Genomic DNA, 19,093 nt, shown 5'->3' on the forward strand with positions numbered 1-19,093 from the left:
ACCTAAGATGTATTACTCTATCATAATTTTGATATAACCAATTTGCATACTTCTGTGATTTCCAAATCCTGGATAGTTGTTAGTAAATTGTTAACATTCAATAGACACCACAGAGAATGTTTTGGATAATCCCCCCATTTGCTGCATCTACCCTAATTTCTATGTACTAAAATTCACACAGTGGTTTGAAAGCACAAGGCCATGGGGCCAGATGGTCTGGGTTCAAATTCCAGTTCTGCAACACACAGTATGACCTTGGGCAAATTACTTAATCTGAATTCTACTTCATTTGTGTGTAAACACAATGAGACTATTGTGATGATTTCAGTGAAAATGTATATGCCTAGTACATCATAAACATTCAATAAATACCTGTAATGGTGCAAAAAGGCTGTCAAATGTGATGATAAAATCTTTGGATTTTAGTACTTTTTAAAAATTTTTCACTTTTTTTTTGTTTGAAGTCATTCACATTCAAATACATTTTGAGAATCCATGAAAGTGAAAATAAATCCTATACAAACTCTATAATAAGACCATTTAGCTTTGGATACAATTAGTCTTTTATAAATAACCTTTACTACACATTTTCTATTGAAGGAAAGCAGGGAGTAACTAACAATTGAAACTTCCAACTTTAGAAGTTTCAAGAGCACTAAATAATACTAGTAATTTGCGATCAACAGCAACCTAAACTGCTGACTAAAAAATCAGTTTTATAAAATCTTACTTAATACTTACCTTTATTACATGTTATAATGTTATAATGTTGAGATAGTGGCTCCTCTAGTGTCCCAGGCTAGATGTATTCAAGTTCATATTAATTAGTACCTAAACCTTTGAAAAGCATACCATATCCACAAAACTATCACTGCAAATGGAATCTGCTATAATCTGGACACTCGTGGTATCTATACTCCATCTTTTGTAAGAAAAAAATTAAAAATAGCTGTATTTTATGAATTCAATACATTTCAGAAACTACCTCGTCTCCTTATTATCTAAAGAAAGGGTTAAAGAAAACGCCTTCAATCTATCAATTTTAAAGTCTAAAATGACACTATATTAATACTACAAAAATAAATATGGAGCAAGATTCATGGAAACAGATTTTTTTAAAAACCAGTAGAAAGTTCCATAATTAAAATGTCAGATTTGTAAATACTATAATCACAAGAATAAGAGAAAAATATACAAACTGAAAATGAACGTCACACATAGATGTAAATAAAAGCACTCTTTAGGTTGCCCATTAATCCACAAGTAGCATATTCATCTTATTTACAGTATTATACCCCCTGCCATGATATTCCATTACAGAGTCACGCTACAGACTCCATAGTTAACACTGTAGGAACCATTTCTTTTTAAACATGGTTTTCTCTCTATATTTCCCTTTTGGCTTGCTCCCACATTGAAAAAAACAAACAAACCCAAAACTGTATAATTAAATTTCTTATGCTCTTAGATATTCCTAGAAAATGTGGATTAAATTAGAGAAGTGATGTGTGAGGTATAAAACATAAATTTATGTTCATTCTTCTAGAAATATTTTACTGCTCCTGTTTGTCATGGTCTTAGTGCTCCATGTTGAGCAAGTGCTTCTTACATACTTTTATGAGTCTGTGTGAAAAATTTATGCCACCCTTAACTGTCAAGCATTTCTGACCTTTCCATTACAGAATATCCAGGGAGTTAAAAAAAAAAAACAACTACACATACACACAAAATAGTAATATTGGTGTTTGTTTGCTTTGTTTTCATTTGCTTTAAAAAAACCTATTTCTTCTAATCACTCATCCCTGTCCCAAGCCTTTTCTCCGAGACAGAGGATTTCAAGGTCCAGCTAAATTCTCATAACCTCATCATGTCTTCACAATCACCGAACCATCTAGAAGCATGAATCAAAATATAAAAATATTTACTGAAGTGTAATCAGACAGACCTGAAGCTTTAAGAGACTTTTTTTTTTTTTTGAGATAGAGTCTTACTCTGTCACCCAGGCTGGAGTGCAGTAGCGCGATCTTGGCTCACTGCAACCTCCGCCTCCTGGGTTCAAGCAATTCTCCTGCCTCAGCCTCCTGAGTAGCTGGGCTTACAGGCGCCTGCCACCACACTCAGCTAATTTTTTTGTATTTTTAGTAGAAACGGGGTTTCAGCACACTGGCCAGGCTGGTCTTGAACTCCTGACCTCAGGTGTTCCTCCCATCTCAGCCTCCCAAAGTACTGGGATTACAAGTGTGAGCCACATCAGGCCAAGGGACACATTTTTAATTGACAAAATTAATAACCAAGTTTAAGTGGGAAAAACAAATGTGTTAGTATGAAAGGACTGCCAATGCATGCTTACACTACAAATTGTGACACAGACAACAGGATAAGATCTGTATTCCAAAACAACTTCTAAAACAATTACTAAAGTAAGTCACCACCCTGAACCAGTTGTCTAACATTATCTCAGTCATTTTATATACAGAACAATGTAATATGGAGCCAAGAAGTCATCTTAGATCCTTGAAAGATCTGTATACTATGTTAATAAGGCAGGTGACTATTTAAGCTACATGGAATTACTGACTAGGTAACCCAGAAAAGAGAGAATTCTTTTTTTTTTTTTTTGAGACAGAGTCTTGCTCCTTCACCTAGGCTGGAGTGCAGTGGCGCGATCTTGGCCCACTGCAACCTCTGCCTCCCAGGTTCAAGTGATTCTCCTCACCTCAGCCTCCTGAGTAGCTGGGACCACCGGTGCAGCCACCATGTCCAGCTAATTTTTGTATTTTTAGTAGAGACAGGGTTTCATCATGTTGGCCAGGCTGGTCTTGAACTCCTGACCTCAAGTGATCTGCCCACCTAGGCCTCCCAAAGTGCTGGGATTACAGGTGTGAGGCACCACACCCAGCCGAAAAGAGATAGTACTAAGTTTTCTGAATACACTACTTCTCTCAGTTCAGCGTGAACAAGATATTTATACAAGCAGCAAGAGGTAGGAAGAGGAGAAAGACGAGAAAATAACATTTGCTAGATGTCAAAGTGCTATAGAAATCAAATGGAGAAAAGCTATAGGTGCTGCACAATGCGATGGGGGAAGTATCCTGGTAGGAGAGGTGCAGAGGCCTCCAAATACTACCTGAAAGGCAATCTAGTGAGCAAGAACTCTGAAGTCAGATCTTAGTTCAAAACTTGACTCTATCATTTAAAGATGTGAAAATTTGGAAAAGGTTTAACTTATCTAAGCTTCTCGTTCCTCGTTTGTAAAGTGGGATCCTGTCCATCTCACCAGGTTCACATGAGAATCCAAATAAGTAACACATAGCTAGCACTATATAGTGCCTGAACACTGGGGCTCAATACATTTTAATGTATTCTCTCTCCTCCTCAAACTTCTTAGTATAAAACTGAAAAGGAAGGAAGGAAGAAGAAAGGAAGAAAGAGAGGGAGGGAGGGAGAAAGGGAAGGAGGGAGGGAGGGAGGGAGGAAGAGAAGGAAAAGATCTTCCATCTTGAAGATACATGAAAAGAAAATGGACTTTTTCGATCTTTATATGGAAACACACCCTGAAAAAAAAATTGGGGTGGGAGAGAAAACTTAGAATTATGATAACCTTTATAATAGATACAACTGGTCCCATGCATAAGAACTTTAATTAAGGGTGTACTGGGTAAGTGCCAAAGGACTAGACTAATGAAAATTTCTCCAAGGTGAACTTAATTGGAATCAGTAGACTTTAAGGTGACTTGTTAACTTTAGCTCTATTAGGAAATTAAAAGGGAGTTTCCTGGCCATTCAGCCAGTTGGACATTTTTGGGATTACAGTATAAACAAAAAAAGATGCCTTCAAAAACAGGACATCTATTTTAATGCTAATCTTAAGAAACAAATCTTTTAACGATGGGAACAAATACCGGCAGAAACACTAGTCAGATGAAACTTTCCTTTTAGGAAAAAGGAAAAAATACAATTTTATTTTCATAGAAACTTGGTATAGAGTAGAAGAGTCATTTAAATTCATAGCTCATTTCCCTCATAAGCTGAAGTCACGACACAAGAATAAAATTTTATATGTATGGTTCCTGAGCTCATGGGTAGTAAAAGGTTCAAAAGGAAGGCTCAGGTTTCACAAGCTTTGTAAGTGATCTTTTTACACCATATGACTAAGAACATATTTATTCATGGAGAGCTTATGAACTTAGGCTTTTGAAACTGTCAAACGAGAGAGGAGAATATTTACACCCATAAAAAGCCACAAAAATCCATACAAGAATAAAAATCTCTCTTTCAGATTAAGGGATGCAGAAAAGGATCTGCAAAATAATAACAAGTGGACTTTAAATATTAATATGCACAGTAGCATCAGACTATTAAGGAGTTATCTGGGTTGCTTTTATTCTTGATTCTGGGAAAGAAAAAGAATTGTCTGGGGGGAGTCCTAGATACTATTTGGTATTACATCACTGATTCTAAAATATTGGTACATACAAGTCTAAATGAATGTTTTCAGGAAAAGCTCACTATCAGTCAAAATAAAACATGACAAAAAATCAGATTTCTGTTCCAACAGAATCCTAAGTTTTTTCAGGGAAGAGGATAGGGAGATGGTACTAGGGGGAAGTGAGGTACTTTTGTACAATGAGTTTTACATAGAGGCATAATATTAGAGACTTAAGTTTCTGTAAATGCAGTATCTTAGCACTGAAAGCCTAGAGAGTTATACATATTATGATACATATAATCTACATTAGTTATAAATATTGTGAAAAAAAGTCCTATGAGAAAAGATCACCTTATACCTAACCTAAATATTTCACACTAACTTTAGGCTCTTTCCTACCAATTCTGTACTCAGGTGGGTAGCTGGTAACCAGCTTTTGCCTATTAGTACTTCAAATAAATGCCTAATTATTAGTATCAAGAAAAAAATATTTTGTGTATCTTTGGAAGATATTTGAATTCATTTACATAGCCTATAACATATTACTTGCTTTTATAGTAAGTCACTAAGTCTAATATATAAAGACTAACATGCTGCAAATCATGATGGCCTCATATACTTTCCCAAAATTAAAGCCTTCCAAAAAGGTCTAGGAAACAGAAGCTGATTTGGTTCAGAAAATTTTGCTCATTTATGTCTTCTATAGCCTTATACCATTTGATTAACAAGGTTACAATTTTAGTATATCTGAGCTTTGAATGGATGAATCAGCCTTTAGTCTCAGTTAATGCCTAGATTTTCTTCCTCTTCCTCCTATAAACACCTCACTTGATTGATATTCAGTTCTCAATTACATAAATTGAAATAACACAGCCTAACACTGAGAAGTCAATAGCACAGGTAATAGAAAAACAAAACAGCAAATTTCTAATAAACAGAATCAGGAAAGGAATATAATTTAAATATGCCATAGCTGGCTGCCTGGATTTTGCTCCTCTTTTAAATAATCCAAAGTGACAGAAATGCTCCAAACCAGAAAACTCTCATGTTACTTGCAAGGAAAACTCTAAATTGGAGTGATGAGGAGAGAGGACGCTGACAAGGCAGAACTTTAAAAAATGTAATTCCTCTGGTTATCTGATTTTCAGAAAAATGAAGCTTAAAACCCAGAGTACAATGCCAAAGAAAGTATGCTGGTAATCAAAATCAAATGACCCCTGATAGAATTATAGTCTATAGATTATTAATATATCAACCATATTTGTGGCATTACTTTGGAAAGTAGGCAGTATTTCTTGAGCCTGCAACCAGCTCTAGAATGGAAAGAAAATGCCTGTACACAGCAAGAAAAAAGTAACATAAAACACAGATTTTTTTTCTTTCCTTTTCAGAAACTGTGGCTGGCATTGTGCAGCTGTGGTGCTGCCTTCATCATTCCCTCTGTTTCCACTCTTGCTAATTAAAAGGTTGATCACAGAACACTGTTCTTCTCATTAATTTCAGTGTTCCGATTGGGTAGGATCCCTGCTTATCCCACCTGATCTTTTCACACTGTTGAAGTTAATGTGACAGGAGTCCAAAGATGGATTACCTGCTGCCATATTGCCCATCGCCTCCAATCAGGAGCTATCTGTGTAAACTGATTGTTCTAATTTGCTCTCATTATTTTTACAATATCAGGAGAAAATAACGCACACAGCTCACTGTCAAAGCCATGAAAATCAGCCATTAGTTAAACCCAGACACTGAATGGCTTTATTAGAGGCACTGCGGTTTATTGATGTAGCTCCAGTCAAAGAAGGCTGCATTTGCTTCAGTAGAAGGAAATGTTTAAGACTGCAAGTAAGTATTTATTGTGGTAATACCCACAGCAACAGGATATTTTGAAAAATCCTGTTCTTCATATAGTTGGTTTTGACACAAATTATATAGCAATGAAGAAATGGGTTGGCATAAGAAAGTAGGTAACACTGAATAAACATTGAGTAGCATGAAAATCTATTAACTCAAATCCATAAGCACGCTTCACCTCCTATACCTTATATAATAAGAAACCCTATTCTGTGACTACAAATGCTAATCAATTAATAAGGGTGATTTTATTTTGCCCCATATAACAACAAACATTTTTTCCAAAACAGAAATTTTATTACTTAGGAATCAAAATTATTTCTATAATGATCACACAAGTATAAATTTAAATGATACTATGTTCTTACAAAATGTAATGTTTCAATAAGATTGATTACTAATCCTAGTATCATAGATATTCACAATATATTTCAGAATGAGAAAATAAGCAGTGCAGCTAAGCAAACAAGCTGAGATTTAAACCCTTCAGTAAGTGACAGTTTCTTAAAGCAGAAGTCAGAACACCACAGAAAGGTCTGATATTCAGTGAGATAGTATCTTTAAAAGATTTGTCCTGGTCATAAAGAATATACATTTTCATGTTGTAAAGAAAATGCTAACTCCAGAAGCAAACAGATTTAAACTCAGCATTTCTAGGCTTGTCTTGAGTATGAACATCTTCTAAAAATGTTAGCTAAATGCTGCCTGAACAGCATTTTAGGGGGCTGGAGATGAAGACATAAATAATAGAAACCGATGCCTTTTAAATAAAGGAATTTAACGAATTCACACACTCTTTTCCCCACCTCCCCTCTTTAGTATTAGAAGGAAACATGGCTTCCTCCTGTTTTCTTTCTACACTAAGATTCCTAGGTAATGTGAAGGCAAGAGTATGCCCTTCTTGCTGTTCCCCTTTTAATGGCCACTTTTTTTTTTTTTTTCCCTGAGAAACGTGTGCCACGCTTTTCTCCTTAAAATTCCTGCACTAAAAGACTGCACCATACTGCACTCCGCAAAACGTGCTGATGGCGCCAATTACAAGCCCCCAGCCGAAAGCTCCAGCCCCCACCATTCCGGCAGATTTATGCGGACTCTTGCCGACGTTATTACAAGTCAGAGTTTATTGGGAAATTGTTACATTATGCGGAGTGTCTAACAAATTGCTTATGCTGCTATAATTGGATTACAACAGCCGCTTGCTCCCACCGGTAAGATTAGGCAAGTAGGACTCCTGCCGATCTCTGAGCGTTAGCAGTAATTTTATTTGCCTTGCCTCTCTCTTTCCTAACAACATGCCTCTCTCCCTGCCAGCTGTCTGCTGAAAAGGCACAGGCTTGTTCCTTGGCCCTAACAATGCAATTACAGCCCCGCAGATCGCACTGTTTGTGCATTAAGTACAGAGCCAAAACGAGGCGAATTGATCGTTTGACTTTTGGAGAAGCCATGTGATCTCTCTGTGCGGGTGATCCGACATGCATCAGCAGGCAATACTGCAGTCAATTCTTGATGAAGAACTTTCTTCTTTCATCCCTCTTTCCCCCAACCTCTCCCTTTTCACTGAGGAAGACACTGACTGGGCTCATTTCATGCTAATCTAGATCAATCCACAAAGACAAGCTTGAGCTTATTAGCTCCCTGGCTAGATAGAAATATGAATAGGTTCTAGCATCTTGAAGTGCCTCAGTCAGATATATCAGTGGTTCCCAACGGCTGAACTGCTGCTATTTAAAAAAAAAAAAAAAAAAAAAGGTTCATAGAGTTCACTGAAGAAATTTACAGAAACACGGCAGTTCAAAAGAACTACAGAAAGTTTTAGATTTGTAAAATAAAACTGCCTTGGAATGGCTTTGTTATAAGCCGTCTATATTCTGTCTATATTCAAGGGCCAACCAGAATCAGCACTAAAACCTGGGTCCTGCCTTTCTCTGCAGATCTGCTCTGCTGGAAGATGCTGGTGGCCAACGTGTATAATCAATGCGGCTGGACTTCAGGCTTAAAAACAGCCAGTCTGATGAAGTTTTAAACACATTTTGTTGACAGCTTTCAGTTTCTTGTTTCTTTTTCTTGTATGTTTAACAATGAGTGCCGAGAGCAAGAAGACTGCACAAGCAATTATTCTTATTTTAAGGCATAATTCATAAAGCTTCTGGGCTGGGTTCTGGACTTTTTAAAATCTCTTTTTGGTTGAAAATGGCTTAAATTTTACCAACTTTAACATAGACCAAGATTCCTGTTTACACTTTCCTCAACCAATGGCATATGCTACTTAGGGTTCCTGAAGCTGATTACACAACAAATGTGCAGTCAATCTGCTGATCTGTTTTGGTGCCCCATGTCTGTATTTTTCTTAAACGGCATGCACATCTAGAAGAAAATGTATTCTTGCATCCTTAATCTGACAAACACACAAACTCTTGTCTATAAGAGGGGTCCTGGCTTCTCTTATTAATGTAAAGTGAACTTGGAAAAGTCATTTAACTGTGTATATCTCTGTAACCCAATTAACACATTAAGCTCATATGAATATTAAGATTTTCAAAAAGAATATTACATCTGAAGTTCATTCCTGTCTTTTTGAAAGAGCAATAAGCCCAATGTGTAACACGTTATACTCCAAGTTTTTCCAACCACATCGGCCTCAATGACATGGTTATATCTTAGTATGTTCTCCGTAAAGCTAATGTTTAGACCTGACAGAGGTGCCTGTGTGAAGAACGGACCATATGACACGCTACTTGTGGAACAGTATCTTAAAGAAGCCTGTTAACATGTAGTTTAAAACTCAAAAGAAACTCTGAACAGCTGAAATGCCTTATAAATAGCACAGACCCAGAGGAAGTGCAAACGTCTGCATTGTGAATTGTAGATCTTAATTACCGACAATGGCTGGTACAGCAAGTAGCACAGAAAAAAAGTGAAACAGTTGCACTGTTCATGGTCGGCAATAATTCTTCAGGAAAATATTTACTATCAATCAGTTATGAGAAAAGGGACTCTGTGCTCGTAAAACAGCACGTTGCTTCTCATACCAGGACCATTTTGCTTCAGCATAATCTGAATTTAAACAGCTTGTTTCCTGCGGATATAATTTTGGAAATAAATAAAACAAGTCTTCTATCAAAATCTGGAGTGAGTGGAAAGGAACATCACATTTTTCTGTCTCAGTCAGTTTCAAACAGATTATTAGTCTCAAATAAAAAAACAGTGACAACAACCAATAACAACTAAAATACAGAACATCCACAAAGGGCTACTGAAGGGGTTTATTTCCCAAACATAAAGAGGAAAAACTTCTCTTATCTGGGCCAGGAATCTCGATAGATGTATTCAAATAATTCAATTTTAACTGCATGTATTTATCTGTGGGTGTGGGTAAGGGTAAATTAGGAAAAAAACCTAAGACCAAAATTTGCTGTAATAGTTTAATAAAGCCAATAGCAAGATAACATAAAAAAGTAATGCTTTTCAGCCTTCCAGTTAGTTTTCTTTACCAATTAAAAAAAATCATTAAGGTTGACAAGTAATAAGCACGATATGATTATGGATTTTAAAGACTAAGTTGACAGTTAATAATGACTGTCCATTTAAAGCTACAATAAACACAGAGCTCATCATGCTCCAAACATAAATCTCATGAAACACGGGGCCATAACCAGGAGAAAGAATTCTGAAAAAAAATAAAAAGGTATCTCAATGCCTCCAAATATTACTTGGATTAAGTTATAGTGATAAAGTAGACCCTCCTTCATTTTTAGTTTTTTTTTTTGAGACTGAGTCTCGCTCTGTCACCAAGGCTGGAGTGCTGTGGCATGATCTCGGCTCATTGCAACCTCTGCCTCCCGGGTTCAAGCGATTCTCCTGCCTCAGCCTCCTGAGTAGCTGGGATTATAGGTGTGTGCCACCACGCCCAGCTAATTTTTATACTTTTAGTAGAGACAGGGTTTCACCATGTTGGTCGGGCTGGTCTCGAACTCCTGACCTTGTGATCCACCCGTCTTGGCCTCCCAAAGTACTGGGATTACAGGCGTGAGCCACTGCACCTGAGCCACCGCACCTGGCCATTTTTAGTTTTAAATTTTTTCTTAGGCCTGTTTCTTCAAGTTAAAGACTAACAAGATTATTGCCAACTTAGGGTGGTTGTAATTTGTTTTACAGCTTTGTTTTCTTGTATTCTACAGAGGACTAATTGATACCCTTCGTATGGAGCTATCGTAAGACTATGATATTTCTGGCAAAGAGTTACAATCAAGGTATTATAGGGGTCCAAACATAATACCATTGCTGCTTTTAGGGAAATAAATGGTATTAATGTCTTCTCTAAAACTTACATGAACCATACTCAATAATAAGGTTTTGGACTATAATTAGTATCTCTAGCCAAGCCAAAGTCACTCTTTGAACTAAAGAACAAAAATGGTTGATACCGCTGTATTATAGTTGTTCACACATGGAAATGGTTACAGATTCAGGCCACAATGGAGTACAATCTGAATCAACAACAGACACTTGTACCAAGTTGAGAAAACACTGCAGCCATATCATTGCAGCAGATGAAACTATTCAGTTAAGGGCTAAAGGTGAAGAACAGGAAATAGAGACAAGCTTGCAGACCAACACAAATAATGACAAGTCATTTCATTCAAAGGTCAAGCAATAAATGAGGCCAACAGAAACAGCTGGCCGGGCGTGGTGGCTCACGCCTGTAATCCCAGCGCTTTGGGAGGCTGAGGCAGGCGGATCACGAGGTCAGGAGATCAAGACCATCCTGGCTAACGCGGTGAAACGCCATCTCTGCTAAAAATACAAAAAATCAGCCGGGCGTGGTGGCGGGTGCCTGTAGTCCCAGCTACTCGGGAGGCTGAGGCAGGAAAATGGCACGAACCCAGGAGGCAGAGCTTGCAGTGAGCCGAGATCGTGCCACTGCACTCCAGCCTGGGCGACAAAGCAAGACTCCATCTCAAAAAAAAAAAAAAAAAAGAAAAGAAACAGGGATCATGAGACACACAAAACACATGTAAATAAAAAAGAAAAAACTTGGCCAGGCGCAGTGGCTCACACCTGTAATCCCAGCACTTTGGGAGGCCGAGGCAGGGAGATTACTTGAGGTCAGAAGCTTGAGACCAGCCTGGCCAACATGGCGAAACCCTGTCTCTACTAAAAAATAAAAAAATTAGCTGGGTGTGGTGACACACTTCTGTAATCCCAGCCACTCGGGAGGCTGAGGCAGGAGAATGGCTTGAACCCAGGAGGTGGAGGTTGTAGTGAGCCCAGATGGCACCACTGCACTCCAGCCTGGGCGACAGAGTGAGATTCCATCTCACAAAAAAAAGGAAAACCTTTTTCAGTATTCTCATGCTATGGGTACCTCACTGGAGACTGTTGCAAGAAAGAAAATTTTTCAGCTACGTGTTTTTATTTGACATTGACCAACTGATTATTTGGCTCAAATCTGAAGTAATGAACCAGAAGACAGGATGTGGGCCAATAAAAGGAACCAGTGATTTAACTGGGTTCCAATAGGAAATGACAGACATCATTATTAAATTAGATTATTTAAGAAGACGATGAAAGGATATAGGTGTCAGAATAATGTTAAAATAAGCAACAATACAATGAGGAGGTCACCACCTGGGAGCAAGTGAAACACGTTGATGAGCAGCAATGAGCAAACTTACTTTCTCACTCAAGACCCAAAAGCATGGAAGAAATTACATAATTGTGCTAGATGGCAGAAGATTTTTAACCATGTACCAATAAAGCAGAGGGTGGGAGAAAAAAACAATAAAAAAAAAACTCCACATCATATAGACACACACCAACCTATTTAGATTAGAGATCCTGGCTTACAAAGTATGGAGAAAACAAAAGGAACAGATGCTCACTTGGCCAGCTCTCAATGAAACTCATTAAAATCGTCACCCTGTCCTTGGATTGGTGCTCATGGTAAAATTTTACCTTATTTAGCCAGAAGTCGCCCACTTGTGATGAAACTAAGAGCAGCATGGCCAAAAAAAAAAAAAAAGAAAGAAAGAAAGAATATTTTTAAAGGCCCAAATAACTGTGTATCCCTGTTTCCACGCACAAAAGCAGGATATAAAGTAGACTTGGGCTGGGTGCAGTGGCTCACACTTGTAATCCCAACTCTTTGGCAGGCCTAGTGGGGAGGATCACTCAAGGCCAGGAGTTCGAGACCAGCCTAAGCAATACAGCGACACCTCATCTCTACAAAACAACTCTAAAAAACCAAAAACCAAAAATTAGCTGGGTGTAGTGGCATGCACCTGTGTCCTTAGCTACTCGGGAAGCTGAGGCAGGAAGATCAGGGCTTGAGCCCAGGAGGTAAAGGCTGCATTGAGCTAGGATTGTGCCATTGTACTCTACCCTGGGCGACAGAGCAAGACCCTGTCTCTAAAAATAAAATAAAACAAAACAAAATAAAATAGGGTCAATTAGCACTTGTTAGTTGTAACTAAATGACTGAAAAAATAAATATGTAATTTATAATAATTACATTTTGTAACAAAATATTAACACATTTGAATTTAAGAGACATTTAACTGATGAACTCTACATTTTTAAACTGTAATTTTAAATAAATTCTGATATTTCTTACATGTATGATTTCGACGGTTATATTTTGTGTGATATATTTCCAGTTGACAGAGTAGGCCCAGAGACTACTGCATGTTTTAAGGAAAAATAAACAAAAACTCTGCTTTTGCTATGGTCTGAACGTTTGTGTTTTCCAAAATTCATGAAGGCAGACCCCTTGTAAATGGGATTAGTACCCTTAAAAAAAAGAGACCTCGGATATCTAGCTAGTCTCTTCTATCATGTGAGGATGCAGTGAGAAGGCACCATCTATGAGGCAGAGAGCAAGCCCTCACCAGACACTGAATCTGCTAGTGCTCTCATATTGGACTTCTCAGCCTCTATAAGAAAAAAATTAGTTTTGTTCATAAGCCACCCAGCTTACAGTATTTTTGTTATGGCAGCCTACATGGACTAAGACAACTGTCATTAGATTTTTGTAGCAAAGGATAGCAGTGACATGACACCAGTCCTGGCTCTAATAATAACAGTAAGGAACTGAGGGCCTGGGTCTATAATAAAATAGGTTAAACTAAAATAGTTCAAGTTGGGAATGTTGTAACAGTAGCAAATCTATGAATAGATATAAAGGCAATATTTTTGCAGATAATTCAAGTAAAAGAAACAAAGCCTATACTTAATGGTACTTATTCCTAAAATGTCTGACACTGAATTTATGTCAAAATTCCTCAGTAATTACAGATATTTGGAAAATGTGAGTTATGACAGACATAAAAAGCATCAGATCTCTAATATTTAAGATTAATTTTACATCTAGGCTATAGAGATGACATATATACATGAAAAAGAGGTAGCCCATAGACATGACTAAACATACTTGTTCATGTGGATCAAGATCATCAAAAGCAGTATTTCTAACATTAGCCACTCAATAAATAATAATGGTGATACAATAATTGGGTTGTCTATAGCATATTTCACAGTCCTTGCAATGATGTGATGTACTCTATACATAACTGCATTTAAAAATCATAAACTTATCAAAACAATTGTACATTATCTTATACAAATCCTAATGATATGTGATAATCTACAACTAGTGTCAAGAAACAAATGTGAATCAGTCTAAAGAGTGACCAGAATTCATAAGCAAAAGATTCCGTTGCAATTAAGAGGTGGAGAATCTAACTTGCAATCTGTTCTAGATAAAATGATGCCTGTTTGTTTATTTTTTTCTTAAATATATAATCCTGTAATAATCCTTAAGCAATACTGAGTAAAGATGCCTACAGATATGGCACTGTTGTGGTGTGGTATAATATACAGTATGAGCACTATTACTTACTTTGGCCACACAATTCTCAGTCTTCATAGCAGTGCTTGCTAAACATACTGTTTCTTGGTTTAAGCAGAGTCTGGTACAGCTGTTGTATGTCTGTAAAGAGAATTTGTTGGAAACAGGTTTTTAAAATATTGAAATACTGCCATATACTGTTTTCAAATTCTGCTCTATTTCTCAAGTCAAAACACAAATAGATTTTATCTATAAATTAAGACTTACGGGAACTGAGAGGTAAGTTAGAAAAGGAGGAGGGCAAAGATAGAGGCTACAAAAGCCACGGATGTGCCTATGAACAAGTACGTAAGCAGCAGTGGCTTCACTGTATTAATGATTAATGGAAGGTGAGGGTACTGATCATGTAGCATTTTAAAATGCAAATTTGAAGAGCTTAGTTCTGTTTAAAACAGCAGTTATCGTTCTGAGAAAAGATTTATTTTTGTTGTTTTTCCTTCTAAACTTTCAAAACCATCAAGATCTGAAAGTAGTTAGAGGGCATGTTTATTTATTTTTTTTCCCCCCAGATGGAATCTTGCTCTGTCGCCCAGGCTGGGGTGCAGTGGTGTGATCTCGGCTCACTGCAACCTCCGCCTCCGGGGTTCAAGCGATTCTCCTGCCTCAGCCTCCCAGAGAGGACATGTTTCTTTCTCTTTTTTTTTGAGATAGGGTCTTACTCTGCCACCCCAGCTGGAAGTACAGCGGTGAGATCTTGGCTCTCTGCAATCTACGCCTCCGGGACTCAAGTGATCCTCTGAAGTAGGTGGGGGACTATAGGGACACGCTCACCCACCCAGCTATTTTTTTGTATTTTTTGTAGAGATGGGGTTTTGCCATGTTGCCTAAGCTGGTCTTGAACTCTTGAGCTCAAGTGATCCTCCTGCCTCAGCCTTCTAATGTGCTGGGATTACAGGGACGAGCCATTGTGCTCAGCTGACATGTTTCTTATTCAGAACAATAAATGAAAAAATTTTAAGCTATCCAGAAAAAAAAATTATTTTAAAACCAATCATGAAATATTTTTATAAAAGAATCTCAGTACAAGCTTTGACTTTTGGCTTTAAAAAGAAAAAATAAACCAAAATTGAAAGAACATTGAAAAAAGATAAAACCAACATTTACCTAATCTTTTTTTTTTTTTTTGAGATGGAGTCTTGCTCTGTTGCCCAGGCTGGAGTGCAGTGGCACAATCTCGGCTCACTACAACCTCCGCCTCTCAGGTTCAAGCGATTCTCCCACCTGAGTCGCCCGAGTAGCTGGGCTTACAGGCGCCTGCCACCACGCCCAGCTAATTTTTTGTATTTTTAGTAGAGATGGGGTTTCATCATGTTGGCCAGGTTGGTCTTGAACTACTGACCTCTCTCAGCCTCCCAAAGTGCTGGGATTACAGGCATGAGCAGCCTCACTGGGCCTATCTAGACCTTAGAAGTTATCCCTTAAGTACATCTGGTAATGTTGAGGAGATACAATAGAAAAATCAGGCCAGGTGTGGTGGCTCACACCTGTAATTCTCACACTTTGGGAAGCCGAGGTGGGAAGATCGCCTGAGCTCAAGAGTTTGAGGCCACCCTGGGCAACATGGTGAAACCCTGTCTCTACTAAAATACAAAAAATTAGCCGGGCATGGTGGTGGGTGCCTGTAGTTCCAGCTACTCAGGAGGCTGAGGCACGAGAATCGCTTGAGCCCAGGAGATGGAGGTTGTAGTGAGTCGAGATCATGCCACTGCACTCCAGCCTGGGCAACAGAGCAAGACATTGTCTCCAAATAAAAAAGAAAGAAAAAAATCACAGGAAATGGATTTTAAAAATTGGTGGTAACTGGGCACAGTGGCTCATGCCTGTGATCCCAGCACTTTGGGAGGCTGAGGCAGGGGAATCACTTGAGCCTAGGAGTTTGAGATCAGCCTGGGCAGCACAGCGAGGCCCTGTCTCTACCAAAAACAAAACAAAACAAAACATTGGTAATACTATAGTTATACTTTATGAAAAGCAAATTTATTAATTACTGGACAATATATTAATAGAAATGTTTCCTTTTAGTCTTAAGTTTTTACTGATGGTATAAATCATGTTTATCAAACTTTAGTGTGCATCAGAATCATCTGGAAGGAGGGCTTGTTAAAACACAGATCACAGTGGGGCCCAGTGGCTAACACCTGTAATCCCAGCACTTTGGGAGGCGAAGGCAGGAGGATCACTTGAGATTAGAAGTTTGAGACCAGCCTGGCGAACATGGTGAAATCCCGTCTCTACTAAAAATGCAAAAAAAGAAAATAAAAAAATAAAAAAAATTAGCCAGGCGTGGTGGCACGTGCCTGTAATCCCAGCTACTCAGGAGGCTGAGGCAGAAGAATCGCTTGAACCCGGGAGGCAGAGGCTGCAGTAAGCCTAGATCACGCCACTGCACTCCAGCGTGGGTGACAGAACAAGACTCTGTCTCAAAACAAAACAAACACAGATTGCTAGGTTCCATCCCCAGAGCTTCTGAACATTTGCATTTTTAACAAGGCCCCAGTTGACGTTAGTGCTGCTGATCCAGGAACACTCTTCGAGAACCATTGCTATAAATATTTGTGTTGGATTTAAGAAGAAAAATCTTAACACACTCAAAACCAACAGTAAAAAAGAATTAAATTTTTTAACATTTCGAGATAATTTTAGATTTATAGAACAAGTATAAAAATAGTAAAGATCAAGCACAGTGGCTCATGCCTATAATCCCAGCACTTTGGGAGGTAGAGGCAGGAGGGTTACTTGAAACCAGGACTTCCATACAAGCCCACATTTGTATTAAAAAAAAAAAAATTAACTGGGCGTGGCAGCACAGGCCTGCAGTCCTGGCTACTCAGGAGGACTGACTGAGCCCGGGAGTTGAAGACTGCAGGGAGCTATGATTATGCCACTGCACTCCAGCCTGGGCAACAAATCAAGACACCATCTCTTTAAAAAAAGAAAGAAAGAAAAAGTAAAGATTTCCTATATACTTGTCACCCAGCTTCTCCATATGTTAATGTCTTACATAATCACAGAACATTTATCAAAACTAAGAAATTAACTTGGTACTATACAAAGTACAGAACTTACTCAGGTTTCACCAGTTTTTCCACTAAAGTCCTTTTTCTGTTCAGCATCTAATCTAGGATCCCACATGGCATTTATTTGTCATGTCTCTTTGGGCTCCTTATTTTCAACAATCCCTCAGTCTTTCGTTGTCTTTCGTGACTGACACTGCTAAACAGCACTGATCAGTTAATCTACAGACTGTGCCTCAATTTGGGTTTGTCTGATGTTTTCTCATGATCGGATTGAGGTTATTTTGGGGAAAGACACTTTAGAGGTGATGTGCCCTTCTCACTGCATCAAATCAGAAGGTATGTTGGTATTTCTGGTGATGTTAGCCATATATATATATATATATATATATATATATATATGGCAAAATACTTGGAGACTATGCAAATACTCTGTTTCTACTTGAATCTCAGCTTGCTAATTTTAGCATCCACTGGGTGCTAATCATGCCTACGGTAATTTTTACTGTGTATTCTAATAGTGAATTTATTATTTTTGTCTTTCCTTCCACATTTATTAACTGGAATTCTTCTGTAGGGAAAAGCTGTGATTTCACCCCTCATTTATTTATTTACTCATTTGTTTATTTCTATCAGCATGAACAGATATTTTAAAGAATCTGATTTTGGTCAACTATCATTCTTTGGAAAGAAAATAGATAAAATTTAAGAAAAAATGGGGAAAATAGTAGAGATATATAACTCCCCATCGATATTATAAAGTCAATTTTGTTTTTGTTTTTTGAGACGGCGTCTCACTCTGTCTCCCAGGCTGGAGTGCAGTGGCACAATCTCGGCTCACTGTAACCTGCACCTCCCAGGTTCAAGTGATTCTCCTGCCTCAGCCTACCAAGTAGCTGGGATTACAGACATGTGCCACCACACCTGGCTAATTTTTGTATTTTTAGTAGACACAGGGTTTTACCATGTTGGCCAGGCTGGTCTTGAACTCCTGACCTTAATTGATCAGCCTGCCTTGGCCTCCCAAAGTGCTGGGATTGCAGGCATGAGCCACCACGCCCAGCTGTTTTTCTTCTAAACAGGCTAAACCTTAAAAAATTTACCAACTTGTTTTATTCTTATAATTTAAGTAAAAATTATTTCAAAATATATATGAAAAAATAGAGCATTAGAAATTAGTGTACAGATTTAAATATTGGTGCATGTAAATTCTGGGCTCTAGATTTGTTATTTCTTTTACGTTGTCTAATTCCACAAACATTTACTATTCATACACACACACCATAAATATTTTTAAAATAAAATTCACTACGTTTTAAATATAAATTTATGAAGTAATCAGTATTTGCTGAATAAAATATAACTTGACTCAAAGAGTTCTGCTTCCAGTAATGGCAGAAATGTTTGTATCAGATTAACCCTCCTGCAGATAGGAAAAACATTTTAAAGCTATGTAAACGCACTGGAGATTGACTTAAAACAGGCAGAAAATGGGGAAGGAGTGGCCTGATCTTGAAAGAAGAGAACCACACTGGGTGAGATGTGTGTTTATGTGCTTTTCCCCTGAAGGCACTCACGAGTCCACTTGGTGCAGGGTGACTAGAATTCAATCTGAAAGCCACAGTCTATTGGCTTGAGATACCAAGTGATAAGAGTTCAAAATTGCCATAGTGGCTGGCAATAGAGAACAGAAATCCCAGAAAGGAAAGAGAACCACAGGGGAAGGAAGAAGACTGAAAAATTACATATAAATTCCCCTCAAATATATGGCTAACCCCCAAACTACATACATGAAGGGGAGATTCCAAGGATTTCAATGGAGAGCAACAGCTGGAGGGTTGAAAGGCCTGTGCAGATATTCCAGCTGCTGCTCATGAGGGGAGAAAGAGTTTA

General features: G+C 38.1%; 1 protein-coding gene across 9 annotated transcripts in view; it reads right to left on the reverse strand.

Annotated features, from left to right (window-relative positions):
• The window catches only part of BTRC (beta-transducin repeat containing E3 ubiquitin protein ligase), a 214,060-nt gene that overhangs the window by 70,390 nt on the left and 124,577 nt on the right, over positions 1 to 19,093 (reverse strand). For 8 of the 9 annotated variants that reach the window (XM_063627685.1, XM_063627709.1, XM_063627717.1 and 5 more), the window contains one exon: positions 14,178 to 14,267. The exons of the other annotated variant lie outside the window; for it this stretch is intronic. In XM_063627685.1, the coding sequence (XP_063483755.1) occupies positions 14,178 to 14,267 (90 nt within the window). The remainder of the gene's footprint in view (positions 1 to 14,177; positions 14,268 to 19,093) is intronic. 9 annotated transcript variants of the gene reach the window in all.

The sequence above is a fragment of the Symphalangus syndactylus genome, chromosome 2, assembly GCF_028878055.3.
Source record: "Symphalangus syndactylus isolate Jambi chromosome 2, NHGRI_mSymSyn1-v2.1_pri, whole genome shotgun sequence".
Classification (NCBI taxonomy): domain Eukaryota; kingdom Metazoa; phylum Chordata; class Mammalia; order Primates; family Hylobatidae; genus Symphalangus; species Symphalangus syndactylus.